Raw genomic sequence first — 16,540 nt, forward strand, 5'->3', positions numbered from 1 at the left:
ATGGGCCATAAATTATTGTTTAAGACAATAATTCTGAACCAAAGCAGTAGTTAGCAATAAGTACAATGTTTGTATCCATTACAGTTTTAAAAAGCTTTAATTACAATTTTATGACCCAAACCCACTTATTGAACTAAAGAATCCTTTCTTCAAGCACTTGCATCTTTCTTTTTCAGATAATGATCTACCTGACTTCCCTTTCTCACTTTCTCCCTATTTTCCTCCAGTCACACCCAATTTTGTTGCTAAGAAACAAAACAAATATTATCTCCTAGAAGTAAATTTATAATAGATACCATATTAATAGTCATTTATCAATTGAGGAGAGAAGAAAGGAAAAAAAAACTTCTCTGTATCATGTCTTAGGTTCTTTCCATATGCTATTTCATTTATTTTAATGGCCTGACAAGGCAGGTAAGACTATGCCCATTTATAAATGAAGAACAGAAACTCACATAACTTGCCTAAGGGCACACAGCTAAGAAGTGATATATTCAGGATGTGCACTAAATTTGCCTAATTTCAAAGTTAATGTTCTTTCCATTCGGCTTATTTTATATCTCTATTTCATGCCCCTTCTTTTAAAATTCTCCCTACAAAGAATTCTACATATTAAAATTTTCTGTCACAAGGACTATTTTAGGTATGATCCAAAAAAATTTATAATAAATAGTTGAAATTAAACAGGTCTTTTAAATAACTGTTTCCTACAATTTTTCCCCAAAGGCCTATAGATTTGAAATACTTTTTTTCCTTTATAAACATAAGACTTTTACCTACTAAAAAATAACTGTACATTTTCAAGATGTAAAGCTAAAAGTATAAAATTTCCAAAATTCAAAATACATCTTGACTGACCCATATTTACCACATCTGCTTACTGTCAAACTGCCACAAACTATTCAACAAAGATAACTTATGTTGGTCCTTCAAATCTATTTCAATTACCTTTATTCCTATTGAAGAAAAAGAAATATATAAGATAAACACTTTTTCATCTATAGACTTTTTGTTGACAATTACGATCTATTTTTTAGTGTTAGTGAGCACACAGTCCATAAAGACATAAAACTTTTAAAATTCTTGAAGCCTTAGTTACACCTGATACATACAAAGAATCCTACTAAAGAATTAAGTGTTTGAATTAGGACTGTGGCTCAGTGGTAGTGTGCTTGCTCTAGTATTAAGAAAACAAACAAAAAAAAAAAAAAAAAAAAAAAAAAGGAACCACCACCAGAAAGGGAGAAAAAAGTCTTGAAACTTGAATATAAAAATAAATTAGAAAATACAGTCAACTGTCTTATAAACTTAGGAAAGAAAAATAAGTAATATTCTGATTTAGAATGGGCAACCATATACACAAGTCAATAATCAAATGAATGTTTGCTCCTATCTAATAACTCAAACCTATTTAATCCTTTCCCTTCATTGTAATATGTAGGGTCTTTTTAAGAACACAAAATAATTCATTGTAATTGTTATCATAGAATACTGATAGATGTGAATAAAAAGTAATTTTTAACAGAAATGCTGGTGCCTACAAGTAGAAGATATGTTATGGCTATGGTGCTACTTAGTCTGTTTTATAGATAATAAATACGAATCTACTCACTAAGTCCTTTGCTATAGCAAAGAAAGTGAAGAAGCCACAGATTTTAAGCTAACTGACTTTGTTAGGCAAATCACATAAACTCTCTAAACTATTATGTACTCATCTGAAAAATGGGTATAATAACTCCGTCCTCAATGGAATAATACAAGGATTAAATGACATAAGTGAAAAGCCATGCACAAAACAGATATCCACATGCTTGTCCTCATCCCCTCTCCTAAGCAGCACTTTTAATTTCAATGATGTGGGTTTGAGGGGGAGAGAGTCAGACTCACTCCTTCTGAAAGGCAGCATCCTCCAACCTAAGAATTAAAAATCAAAAGCAATAAGCAAGCAAAACAAAGTAAAATCGAAATCACAGAACAGACATTAGACAAGCATGTAAAATACCAAAGAGAAAAAAAATAACTTTAAAAGAATGAAGAAGACTTTAGTTATTAAAAAGAGAATCCAAATAAATGTCTTTTAATTCACCTGAACTGAAATATCCCAGAGAGTAAAACCTTCAGGATTATTAAAAAAAAAAAAAAAAAAAAAAATCTAAAATCCTGCCTCTGTGCTATTATAGTGAAAGTAAAATGGAGTTGAACCCATAAAGCTAACAGTAATAGGACATTAAGCAATCTGTTAAAATGAAACAAAAGATGGCTAATAGCTTCAGTCTGGTACAATGGCTACTTTTTCTTTTTTCTTGTAACTCAATGTGCTTATTAAATTATTCCAATCTGTCATTCATTAGCAGTAGCTATTGGATTTCTGACAATTCTTCTGTTGTTTGAAGGATGAGAATGAGGACGAAGAAAGTAAGTACATCAATATTTTTCAAAACTCAACCGTTCTAGATCTTTTATTTCCAGACATAACAAGTTTCAAACTAAATGAAGTCTGAAGAACAAAATAAAAACAAAACAATAAAAAAGATCCAATAGATATACTATTATAAATAATGTAAAAAACATGAAAGATTTGAAAAGCTGTATGTTTGTTCTGTGATTCCAACAAAATTAATATAAAAATATAAAATAAGGATAAGAGTGCACAGTATTTTTTTGATGATTAAATGCCACTTGAGTATCTTATCTGACCTACCTTTCACCTTAAAGTCAGCAGAGTAGTGTACAAGTCACTGTGCTAACCTGGCATAGTTTAAGACAGCACCAACAAAAAAAGTCTCATTTCCTGATTCTTTCAGCCAAAATAAGCAAACGAAGTTGGTTTGATCTAATAACAAGTTCTAGGGAATTTATCCATTTACAGTTGAAAAACCAGAACAAGAACCAGGATTTTTACTACAAAAAGGGAATTTATAAATCATTCCTGTCCTCATTTTTTAGACAAAAAAATTAAGGCCAAGAAGCTGGTTTCCCCAAGTAATCAGTGAGTTAACAGCAAGTTTATCTGTTCTATGTACATAAACATAGAACATGTTTATTGAATAAACAAAGTAGTTAAAAATCTTATCCACAGAAGCCAACTCTAGTATAGTTAATAGTTATTAGACATCAAAGCTTTTGAATGTAATGTTCTTCTTTTATTAGTTGAAATAATATAATTTTTTAAATGATCTATTTTGACTTAAATCAAAAATTATACACAAAATGGATTTGGTATTTAAAAATTAGCACACTGCTATTTGACCAATTTCCCTGAGAAGGAAAACAATTTTAATAAATTTTTCATATTCTAGTTTTAGTTCTCCTAGAATTAGTTTCAGTTGCAGGGGGAAAAAATTCCAATCCTTTTCAAGGATAGAATACAAATTAAAGTCTCCTATAGCTCTATATGCATTAGACACCCTATTTTAGGATATTAAGTTTGACACATTTGAAAACATACAGTTTTTTAAAAAAAGTAATGGATATTTAATAAAAGATTCATAAAAGAAAATGGCTGGTAATTTTCATTGGGCTTTCTTTCTTAGGTTCTCTCCACCCTTATATTCTTGGGCCAAGGAGAAAAGAATTTGCTAATAGTGGTAATCATCAGGTGTCTCTTCCCCTTCCACTCCCTTCTCTTCCCCTTCATCCTCTCCTCCCTTCCTCTCTTTCTTTCTTTATTTATTCTGGATATTGAATTTAGGGATGTCCTGCCACTGTGCTACATTCCCTAGTTCCTTTTTTTTTTTTTTTTTTTTTTTTGAGACAGAGGCTTGCTAAGTTGCTGAGGCTGACCTCAAACTTGTGAACCTCTTGCCTCAGCCTCCTGAGTAGCTTAGACTACAGGTATACACCACCACACCCAGCTATCATCATGTGTTTCTACAGTGTTAGGTTTTTTGTGGTACTATGATCGAACCCAGTGGCACCGGTACTTTATCACTGAACTATATCCCTAGCCCCTTTCATTTTTTTACATCATGAGACAGAGTCCCATTAATTTTCGAGGGTTGGCTTTGAACTTGCAATTCTCCTGCCTCAGCAGTGCATTCACTAATAAACTAGGGATGGGGGATTGGTCAGCTCCTTCCTCTAGCTTCCATTTCTAATAATGAAGTCAATTTTCTTCCAAATCTTGCTCTAGCTCTGGCCAAGCAGTTGTAACCTTCCAAAGCCTTCTGACAATTTTTTCATAGGCCCAAGAAAACTTACATTGGAACCTTGCAGTGACTGACAAATTCTATTCCACTTCTGCCCCTTTCATACTACCCCTCTGACCTCACCTCTTACTAGTCTGTATCCACTCACTCTGCACCAATGGGCCACTGCACTGGCTTATCTCTCTGTTTGGCACTGTCAGGCCCCAGACAGCCAACAACCTCACTGGGGCTTTCTTCACCACTCCATTTCAAATTGCAATTCTCTACCTCTGCACTCCCTGTCTCCCTTATGTGCTTTATGTTCCCAGTAATGCACACTACATTATATACAACACATTGTCCTTTGCTGTTTATTGCCTGTCTGCTCACTAAAATGTCAGTATTATGAGGGTAGGGATTTTTTTCTGTTTTGTTCAGTTTTATGTTTTTTCTGTTTTGTTCAGTCTTATGTTCCCAGAATCTATAATAATACCTGGAACATACTGAAAGTTCAATAAATATTTGTGAAATAAACAATTCCATGTTTGGCAAATAATGCTGGTTATATATCAAATAATTATTCATTAGATATCAAAAGCACAAAACTATCCAATATGTTGCTAAATAAAAATGAGCAAAAAACATGGTCTTTGCTTTTAAGGAGCCTATTTGGAGAAATAAGATTAATTAAGTTAATTACTTAATAATATAGATAGCACTGGATATAACTATTAACCAATTATGTTTATTTGTACATGACTCAAAGAATGGATCTTGTTATTTCTGATTATACTTATTGTATAATTAAATGTTGAAATGAATGGCATAAACTCTTTCATGTAAGTTCTGAGAGGTAAAACATGAATGAGTTGCAGCAGTAGGAGGACGATAGGCAGAAGACAAGGGTTAATATAGGTTTTGTGGATATAAAGGCACACAAGGGCAGCGAACAGGTGGTAAGCATTGCAGATGAAGCAAATTTCACAAAGGGCCATAGGAGCATGTGAGAGATGCTGAGAAACTTATTCTAAATGGAATGGAGGATATTTGACAAGGATTAGTGGTGACATGGAGAGAGCAACTTGAGTGGGATTAGGTTACAGAGAACACAATTTTTTTTCTGTGTTGTACTAGGATTGAACCTGGTGGCATGGGTACCTTATCACTGACCTACATCCCCAGCCCCTTTCATTTTTTAAACCATGAGACAGGGTGTCATTAAGTTGCCAAGGTTGGCCTTGAACTTGCAATTCTCCTGCCTCAGCCTCCTACATTTCTGGAAAAAAATAGACAAGCACTCAGTATCCAGGCAGAGACCATCATCTTCTAAGCACAGCATTTAGGTCTGGATAGAGCTCACAGTGTACACTCTTGCACCCAGCCTGGATCCTCAGGAACCTTTCTGTGGATGTGGTATACTCATGCCCCCGGTGATCCTTGCTTTGTTGCTAAAGGTCCACACCAGAAACTTTTTGTAGAAGCAACAGAAACCCCCTCCTACTGCAGTGTAGGCTGGCTTGCAGGTACTTGCTCTCTCGCTCTCGCTCTTGCAGGACAGCTGGTAGCCAAGAACTAACAAATGCAAGGAAGGGGTAAATAACCCAGTTCCTTTGCTTCAAGGCAAGAAAAACTCTTTGGTACAGTTTTGTTCCCAAGTTTCCTGATGGATAAAATGAGGAAATTTGATTTCTCAAATGAGAAATCACATCTTTGTTCATCTCAGTTTCTCCTGCTCCTTAATCCTTCGTCACTCGCTCACTATGAACAACAAGCAACATCTGAAAGAAGATGCTTCACTTGCAGAGCAACCCCCATCTAAGGTTCTGCCTCTAGGGAAACCAAAGTCAGACAAGTCTGTCATGGAGACACTACATATTCATGAGGAAAACTATATTTATAAAGAAAAGAGCTGCACAGAGAAAGTACTATTGTAGGGGAATTCGGAGCAGTCTGATTGGCGAGAGGCGGGATAAAAGAGTAACTGGAGGCCAGATAAGATCCTGCTCAAATTCAGAAATATTGGCTATAACAAACAGAAAGAACTTAAGAAAAATATGGCCTTGGTATAGAAAAGAATCAAATATAACTCTTTAAAGTTGTATTTCTTCCCTACAAAGCAAAACTTTCTTCAGTTAACATTGTCAGTGATATACCATGAATTTCGCTAAATACAGACAACATTGAAAAAGGCTGATATTATTTTACATGAAATGTTCAAAAACATGAAGAGAATTACAATGAGAAGAGGACTCTAAAATTCTCCCTATTTTAGGTCTCTGACTATCTGTATTTAGAAAAATGAAGATAAGATTATGTAGAATTACCAAATGTTGGTAACAAGTTGGTTTTGTAACTTGATTTGTTAGATTTTATACTTGAGCAGCTTAAAAGAATCTTTATTAGAGTCAGTAGCAGACTGCTTAAGTTGGAAATGCATAAAAACAGAGTAACATCTGGTTTTCATCTATTCTTATGAGGCCCAGAGTGTTTTCAATAGAAAATAAGATACTAGGTCCTGGTTATAAAATAAGAAGCACAATGTGAAAACAAGCAGGCTAGTATGAAAAAAATGACACACAGCCAAGAAAAAAAGAGCTTATACAATTATATACACATGCAATTTTAGAATGTGAGAAACAGACCATAATCATTTGTATTTGTTTTATTTTTGAGATATCTCAGATAAGTAAGCTTCTTACATTCTTGGTTCCCTTTCAAGATTCATACATGGTACAAATGCCTATAAATAAAAAATGAACACCTCTTTTAATTAGTAACAATTTTTATATTACATGTCTCAATATACAGAACAGAAGGATAATATTGAAACAATTGTTTTTGCAATAGAGTACTTTTCTCATTGACTATTTTTACTATTAAAATGCATAGCTGATATTCATCAAAATGTAAAATACATATAAACATCAATTCAGCAATCCTACTGGAAGGAATTTCTTCCATAAAAACAAAAACACCCACAAAAAAAGGACCCCAAAGAGAGAACTAGTTAGAAAGTCATAATACATTGAAGTAGATCTAAGTCAGAATCAAAATGTAAAAAAAAAAAAAATTTATTCAACTAACTTAGTACTCATCCAGACAAGCAAATATATTTTACTCCATTTTAAATCCTTTATATAGTAATCCTAGGACACCTAGGATAGCAGTGGCAAAGAACTGAGAAGCATTTCCAAAGTGCATTCCACAAAACTCCCAGTCCCACAAGAGGCTCCAAGAAAAAAAGATTCCATAACCAAAGATAATGGGAAAACATCATCCTTTTAAAGGTTCACAATAAACATGATAATTTATGGAAGACTGTGAGATTTTGGGGAGGGTCTTGATGGTGTTTTCCAATTTTGACAGAATACAGTGCACTTTTCGTTATCATCAAACACAAGACTTGTTTAAAACCCTCCCTAACTATGACCAAGCTTCCTTTCTTATACACCTAAGGTTCTGAGCTACCACTCAATCACCCTCTCTCCCTCCATTCCCTTACTTGCTTCCTTTAAACTAAGCCCAGGACACTTCAATAATTCTAACTTTATAATTCATTAGCATCAAGTGGAATGTAAATGTAATTCTTGGTGCTTACCTTCAGAAATTCTGATTCAACATAGGAATCAGTATTTTTAACATACACTACAGGTGATTTCAATGCAGGCCTAATGTTGGGATGTTCTAATACCTAATATAAAGATGACTATTTTAAAAGTGAGTTCAAAATAATGTAAAAAATAATAATTTTTTAAAATCCAGCCTTCAAACAAGTGTATAAAAATTATTTGTGGCCAGATAAGGTGTTACACACCTGAAATCCCAGCAACTCAGAAGGCTGAGGCAGGAGGATCACAAGTTTGAGGTCACATTCAGCAACTTATCAAGGCCCTCAGGAACTTAGTGAGACCTATCTCAAAATAAAAAATTAAAAGCAGGGGAAAAGTGCTGGGGAGTGATATTGGCCAAATTATATTGTGTATGTGTACAAAACTGTAGCAATGCCCTGATAGCAGCATGTATAATTATAATGCACCAATAAAAAATGTGGGTAAAAATTAAATTAAATTTCAAAAAATAAAAAAATTGAAAGGGGTGGGATGTATCTCAGTGATACAGCATCTCTGGGCTCAATTCTTAGTACAAAAAAAAAAATGTATTCAGGAAGAAAAACATGGGAAAATGCACTGTAAGAGAATACCCCCTAAGGGGCTAGGTGGTGGCTCAGTGGTAGAGCGCCTGCCTAGCATGTGCAAGGCACTAAGTTCCATTCTCAGCACCACATATAAATAAATAAAATAAAAGTCCACTGACAACTAAAAAATTTTTAAATTTTAAAATATTTTAAATTAAATAGGAATACCATCTAATATACTGTTCAGAATATTAAGGTAAAGAATTTTTTTCCCCTATATTAAGAATTCTTAGCCCTCATAAGAAATTTCAGGAATACTTGAATTCTCTGAAACTGTACACTGTACACACAATTTTTATGAATATGCAAATACATGCCTTTGTGTGAAGAAATAATTCAGAGCTTTCAGCAATTCTCATACTGCTCAATTATCCAACTGAATAGTTACTACATTTTTTATTTATCTACCTGAAACAATGATAATAGAAACTGCTTTTTAGTTAGCATGAATCATACATACACACACATTCAGAGAGAGAAAGAGAAAGAGAGAGAGAAACACGCAAATTCTTGAGTATCATTTTCTCTCTCAGAGCCAAACTTAAAACAATTTACCTTTGCAGAGTCATATTCAAAGAGCCGGTACAACCCTTAATCTTGTTCTGGGCCTCAAGATGAGTCATTCCTTGGGTGCTTATTCCATCAATGCTGAGGACCACATCGCCTATTCTTACATTGGCCTGGAAGGCCTTGCCGCCATCTTTTAGCTGTAATAAACAGATTTCATTAGGAGCATCAATCTTTAAAAAATAAAGAACAGTAAAGGCAGATTAAAAATTATATTTTTCTTATATCAAACATATGTTAATATACTTTTAAAATAACACAAAAAAATTATATTGCTTATCAGGTAAAAGCCCAATGATTTTTACAGATTTCTTAAATTCTTGCTCTATAAAAAAGTGAAATAATTTTCTGAGAAAGGTTCCTGATAATTTCTCTATTTCTTTATTATGCAACAGTAATAGTAATATGAATGAGGAAGAGAAGTAGTCAAGGAAACTTCACATTTTAGCAGAAGAAAAAGTATGTAATCTGAATGGACTTTTTATATTCTTTTAGAACTAATTTTTAAAAACTCTTTAAACAGCTGTATTTTTGTTTGAGCACAGAGAGTAACACAGAGGGAGGATCTATTGAACAGTCCTTCCTGTTGAGTCCAGTTCATATCCAGTGTTTGGGGACTGAATTCTTTTAGATCACAGGCCCAAATATCTTTTATACTGGGTGTGCTTCCTGCTCCAGGCATTCAGCAGAAGAGGGAGGAAACTCATATCTGAGACTTTCAGACTTCTTTGTGTTTCACAGTTCTAAATCCCCCATCTTTTTTCTATGTATTTATATCATTTAGCTTGAGCTCCTTTCAAACTTCATGTGTATATATTTCATTGCTCCAAATCAGCAAGTATAAATAAAAGGGAAAATTATGTGGTTTTCATAGATACCTAGAAATATGAAAAAATACAGATCAAAAGAAACTATTCTAATTCAAATGACAAACTCTGTATTCAATAAGTATAAACAGATTACACTGAATCTAGAAGATAGGTGAGATGAAGCCCAGGAAAGGAAGTAACCAGTATTCCTCTAGTACTTGAAACTAAAGTTTCTGTTTGGGATGATGAAAGTGTTCTAGAAATAAATAGTGGTGATGATTGCACAACACTATGATAAATTCAATTAACGCAACTAAACTGTACACTTAAAAATGATTAAAGGAGTTAACATTTATGATATATTATATGTGTGTGTATAAGTTCTAAAAAGAACCTCTAATAATTTTAAGAAACACAGCAAAATTCTTTTAATTTTTTTTTTTTTAGTTGTAGATGAACACAATACCTTTGTTTTATTTATTCTTACGTGGTGCTGAGGATTGAACCCAGTGCTAGGCAAGCACACTACCACTCAGCCACAACCCCAGCCCTAGCCCCAGTCCCAGCAAAATTATTTTCTAATTAAAATAGTAAAATTACTTTCTAATAAAAACAACACAAAACAAATCAACCCTCAGTTCACTGAACAAGAACTAGGTGCTGAAAATTAATTTAATAATTTCATTATCTGGAGGCAAAGCAATAAATAAGACACACATAATGCTCAGCTAGGTTTTGCTAACGTTAGCTGTCTAATTCTTCTCTTAAAAATAATGATCAAGCTGGGTGCATTGGAGCATACCTGTAATCCCAGCAATTCCAAAGGCTGAGGCAGGAGCACTGCAAGTTTAAGACCAGCCTCAGCAACTCAGCAAGACCCTTGGTAACTTAGACTCTGTCTCAAAATAAAAAATAAAAAGTGCTAAGGATGTAGCTCAGTGATAAAATATCCCTGGGTTCAACCTGCCCTAGTACCATAAATAAATAGATCATCATCATCATTAAGGCAGAACAATCCAAGTACATAAGAACAAGCATTTAGATCTAAAAAATCAAGAAAATAGTATTGATTGCTAGACCCATGGAGACAAGTACCAGGACTGTGTTTCTTCTGCACATTACAGACCTTCACAAAATATATGAATTTTACTAGATGACTATATGATTTTACTATATTAAATAATAAGTGGAGTGTTATAATTAGTATTTTATTATTTTAAATATTCAAAATATTTGATTTGATACAAAAGACTACCTTTCTCTACTGCAAAGAATTAAATTATTTAAATTGTGAATATATTTTTAAGGAAAACAAGTCCTAAAAAGTCAGCTATGGCTACCATTTTCTACGTGACTGCAAGAAAGCCATTTCACATACATTATAGACTGTTATAATGATTTCATGAGATAATAGCTCAATAAATGTTGACTATACCTCAACATCAGATTACTATTCTGAGAAATATGGGAGCTGTCCTAGATGATCTCAAAGGTCTTTGAAGGTTCCTGCCTGCTTTAGAAGTCTCTGTGTGAGCTAATTCTAAAATAAGAGTCAAGTCTGAAAGAGTTCATTGGTGAGACAAAGCAACTAAAATTCCATACTAAAATGATGAAATAAATTAAAATCTGGAGTCCTGATAAAAGGAAAAGTAAAACATCATAATTCATCTTAGATTTTATAATTTATCTTAGATTTATGAACCAGAAGGGCAAGTGCACACATATGACCCCCCCACCACACACACACACCAGAAACAACTACAGCTCAACTAACCTCCCTATCATCTCACATGAAAAAGTCTTAAAATAGAAACACTAAAGCCTATAGGCATTTGCTCTAAATGTACCAAACAGAAACATTTTAAATATTCACAGTCTTGGGTAACAAAAAGGTAACAAACAATGTAGGAAGAAAATAATTATAATCCCAGTAGCTAGGGATACTGAGGCAGGAGGATGTTGAGTTCAAAACCAGCCTCAGCAATGGTGAGACAATAAGCAACTCAGTGAGACCCTGTCTCTAAACACAAAAAAAGGGCTAGGCGTGTGGCTCAGTGGTTAACTGCCCCTGAGTTCAATTCTTGGTATCCCCCCTTCAAAAAAAGAAAATAATCACATCAAAGACAATGCCATAACCAAACTTTTCAACCTCTTTTTCCAGTAGTCTACTACTGAGATCCTATCATCTCATGTTAAAGACTAACTTCTCAGAATTATCTATTTTTCTAGGACTATTTTTGTTCTGTGACCCTTATTTTCAGACCATGGAGCACAGAAATCCTATATAGCTCTAACTCTTTCTTGGGTCTCATATCTAGCAAAAGTAGTAAATTTTGTTTAGCCTTCCATTCCTCTTTTCTAGTCCTACCCTGATTTTTCCTATTACCTACTTGCTTACCATCAGAGTTTTCTTTTTCTTCTTCCTATTTTTTCCCCTGAACTTAGGATTGAACCCAGGGGCACTCTAACACTGGCCTATAGCCCTAGCCCTTTTTATTTTTTATTTTGAGATAGGGTCTACATTAGGTTGCACAGGCTGGCTGGGAACTTGTGATCCTCCTGACTCAGCCTTCTAAGTAGCTGGGAGTGCAGGCGTGCACCACCACACCTGGCATCATGAGAGTTTTCTAAAGACTTTCTCTAACTTCAAACTTTACAAATTCCTCTTCCTTTCCTCTATCTTCACATTTCCAGAATGGTGGCTGATAAAGTTTAGATATGGTTTGAGTGTGTCTGCCAAGGGTTCATGTATTGATATCTAGTCCCAACTGTGAGGCATTAATTGGGTAGAAAATGAACTCAACTATGGTGTCTGGAGGTAGGGCCTCTAGGAGGTGATTACAATTAGATAAGGTCCTGCAGCATCTTGGGACTCTGCAGCAAGAAGGCCATCACCAGGTATGGATCCTCAACCTTGGATCTCCAGAATGTGAACCAAAATAGACCTTTTTATAATTCACCTGAGTTTGCTGAATTGTGTTATTGGCCTCATACAATGGCCCCACTACCAAAAACACTAGAAAGTTCTATTCATGCCAATGCCCTGTTTATAAAATGGGGGTAGAAAAATTTCAAATGCCTTCTGCTTCATACCATATAGAATAAAACCAAAGTCTGAAATACAAGCCATCTATAATCTTTTATCAATCTGTTTCTAATTTCAAAATAAGCTCCATTAAGGTCAGTGATCATGGGGCTGGGATTGTAGTGCAGTGATAGAGTACCTGCCTAGCATGTGTGAGGTACAATGTGTGAGGTACATGTGTGGGTTCAATTCTCAGCAATGCATATAAATAAAATAAAATAAAGGTTCATTGACAACTAAAAAAAGGGGAGGGGGTCAGTGATTGTGCTCATAGTTTGCTCTTCTTAAAGAGCCTTGAATATTTTATTGAATTGTATTATATTGAATTTTTTAGAAAAATATTTTATTAGATCTTATTAAGTAAGAAACAAAAATCAGCTGGGTATAGTTGTGTATGGCTATAGGCCCAGCTCACCTACTCAGGAAGCAGTGGCCAGAGGGTCACCTGAGCCCAGGAGGTTAAGGCCAGTCTGGGCAAATAGTGAACCTTACCCCTTTAAAAAAAAAAAAAATCAATAAGGAAGTCCATCAGTTTAATACACTAAATTCTAGTAAAAATGCTCTTAACTTCATTGGACAAGGAGAAAAAATAGGCTCTGATCTGATAATCAGAATCTTAAATCAGGTAGAAATGATCTAAGTATGGTCAAAAGTCAAATCTTATTTTGTTACATAAAACAAAGTAAATCTATTTTGGACAGTTGATAATGTGTGGTTTCTAGGACTTCTAACAAGGTGCCACAATTTCCCTTGGTAACTTTATCTAACAAAGATAAGGAAGAGTATAATTCAAACAATTAGTGGAAATGGAAACAAACGCCCACTGACATCTGAACAATCTTTTACAGATTTAACTGCCACATAAACTTTTTGTTTACAGTTCTTTGAGTATAGTAATATTAATCATCTTGGTTTTCAACACTAAGAAGTCTTTTCTTACGTCTAACCATTTTCATTAGTCTCTAGCAAGGATTCCTACTCACCTGAGTTAAATTTAAGGGCATGAAGAGACTGAACTATGCAGTGGGAAATGCCTGATGCATAAAAATAAATTCACGACTTGTGAAAGGGGAGCACACAGCTCACTGAACACTCCCCATAAGCTTCATTTATCCCCAGAACAACTTCCTCAAGCTGTTTACTCATCAGAAAGACAAATGTTTCTTTTCTCTTAATTAGGTAGTATGCAGCATTATTATGAATTGTGAGCAGCCAAGGAAAGACTCCAAGGTCACTTATTGTTTACATAGCTCATCTTTTACTGATCTTGCAAGTCTGAATAACTTATGTCAGTCTGAAGCAGTACTAACTTCCTGTCAGCAGTATATCTTGTACATGTTATATGGTAGACATAAGTGTGTGGATTTTGTAAATGCACAATGTGTAGGAAGGAAGCAGTGTTAGGAGGCTCCTGGGTCAAGATTAGTATAAATCAAACTAACCACAAGAAATGCTTCTCCACAATGTGTAGGAAGGAAGCAGTGTTAGGAGGCTCCTGGGTCAAGATTAGTATAAATCAAACTAACCACAAGAAATGCTTCTCCTTTGATCTTTAAATGCATTTTTCAGTACTGCTGTCCAATTTTCCTTGGACTTAATTGTATCTGTATGCTTCTTTAAAAAGCATTACCTTTCTTTGCCTGAGGTTGCGAGTCCCACACAGTTTATAGAATATTTCCCTCCTTCTCTCTCTGCCCACTTTCCTCTGTACCTTTCTCACTTCAGCCCCCGTCATCTGAAATTCTCCAATATTCATCCCATGCCATGTGCACATATTCTAGGCCCTCTTCACCTCTGGTCTTGTTTTTTTTTTTTGGGGGGGGGGTGGAGATGGGGCGCGGGGGACAGACAGTGGAGAGTTTTGACAGTGCTGGGGATGTAACTCGGATAGGCAAGCATTTCGAAACCGAGCTAAATCCCCAGCCTCATGTCTCTGGTCTTAGAGACAACACATTGTCCCCTATTTCTAATACTCTGGAAAACTCTTGCCCAGGAACCTGTCTGTCTCCTGCACCATGGTCTGTGCTGTTACACTGAGACATGCAGCCTTGGTGGAGATGGCAGCCTTGTCCTGGTTATGTGATGGTACATAAAAACTATATATAGTGTCTGAATTATTTTGACTCTCTTTGGGCCCTAAATGGTTCCCTTTATTTGCTATTCCAATATCAAATCTTAAATTGCTCTTCCAATATCAAATATTGATCAACAGCACTCATGAACATTGCTTTCTTTCCTCCTATCTAAGCTTGTGAAGGGTTCTATGAACATTCAAACTGTTATTCATTCTCCATGTTCAAACTGTAGCTCTGGAAAAGACTACCTTGATCACCATGGAGACTATTCTCTGTAGATCACAGGTGTGCTAGGACTTCCAGTTATGTTTATGGAAAATAACTTTAAAAAAAATCTGGTCTCTCTGAAGTTGCAAGCAAACATGGTGCACAAGCTGCAACTACCTTTGAGTTCGGTTCTGTGCACTCATGCTGAAATGACAGTAATACAGGACAATATATACTCTTTGAGAAAATGATATTTTTATTGAGCCTCTCCATCAACTTAGAAAAGAATCTAATATCAATCAAAGTAAAACTCCCCTCTGGGGATAGCTGCATTTCAACCCTTTTCTCTATAATTATGGATTACAAGTTTTCTCTTTAAAAGGAAGTCAGTCTTCAGTAAGCAGGGGAAGGGAGTTGGGGGAGTAGGAAACAATGCCAGGGGAAAAAGTACCAGTGCCTTCACCTTCGCTCACCTTATTTTCACAGAACTATCCAAGGGTAAATTTTCTTTAGTCATTTTAGGAGTAGCTCCCCTCACATATCTTTTACTGCCTGAGGAAAGAAACAATTTGGAAAAAGTAACTAGTATTATTCACTGAGCACCAACAATACGTCAAGGACTAGGGGCAGTGAGGAGGAGTGGGGAGGGTTCCATCATTTATCACAACTATGAGGTTGTTTTAGTGTTTTACAGGGAGCCAGAAATGGAGCTTCAAACTGGTTAAATGACTTGCTACATTAGTCAGCATAGACTTTGAAGTCAGGAAAACATGAGTTCATATTCATGTTGTGCAATTTGCCAGTTTTATGTCCTAAAGTTCCTTGACCTCTCTAAGCTTCAGATATTTCTCTGAAAATGCAGACTACAATTCAATATGCCTCATATAGCTGCTGAGCACATATCACACATAGGCACATAGCACATACCACAAAATGCACAGCAAAGGTTCACAACTATTTGTTTATTATTAAGCTACAAATTCATAAGGACTAGAAGCCCACTTTGATGACTTATAGGGCAAAGAAGACAGCTTTTTATATAGAGCAATCAGAACTGCTTCAGGCATTCCCCTTCCATTCTTAAAGGATAGCCAAACATCCCCTCCTTCACTCACCCTCTTCCTTTTGCTCTCTAAGCTTAAACTTCCCCCTCATTTAACAATAGACATAAGCCTGCCACAGATTCCGAGCCTTAACTCACAGCATCAGTGTTCACCACAATCCAAGTATGGGTTTTCCAAATTCCATTCCCACGGAATGGTGACCTTATGTTGCTACTTCCCAGAATTGGGTGTTGCCACTGTACCAAGTGGTCAAATGATAAGAATCAGTAAGTGGATCTGTTGAAGAAACCTTGAGTTGGAGGTCAGGGAAGGCTGGGAAGAAAAAAAAAACTTAAGGACACACAGGAAAACAAAGGAGAGTATTAGTATGGACGGCAGAATAGGGAATCAAGACCAGAGGGAAGGTCTCCT

General features: G+C 35.3%; 1 protein-coding gene across 14 annotated transcripts in view; it reads right to left on the reverse strand.

The window, feature by feature from the left end:
* Nucleotides 1–16,540, reverse strand: part of Pdlim5 (PDZ and LIM domain 5) — a 207,961-nt gene that overhangs the window by 129,955 nt on the left and 61,466 nt on the right. For 13 of the 14 annotated variants that reach the window (XM_013363898.4, XM_005337560.5, XM_013363897.4 and 10 more), the window contains one exon: nucleotides 8,878–9,029. In XM_013363898.4, coding sequence (XP_013219352.1) covers nucleotides 8,878–9,029 — 152 coding nt within the window. Of the gene's footprint in view, nucleotides 1–8,877; nucleotides 9,030–15,538; nucleotides 15,557–16,540 lie in introns of those variants that run through there. The other variant, XM_078021904.1, reaches the window with a different exon arrangement.

Source organism: Ictidomys tridecemlineatus, chromosome 9 (assembly GCF_052094955.1).
Source record: "Ictidomys tridecemlineatus isolate mIctTri1 chromosome 9, mIctTri1.hap1, whole genome shotgun sequence".
Taxonomy (NCBI): Eukaryota; Metazoa; Chordata; class Mammalia; order Rodentia; family Sciuridae; genus Ictidomys; species Ictidomys tridecemlineatus.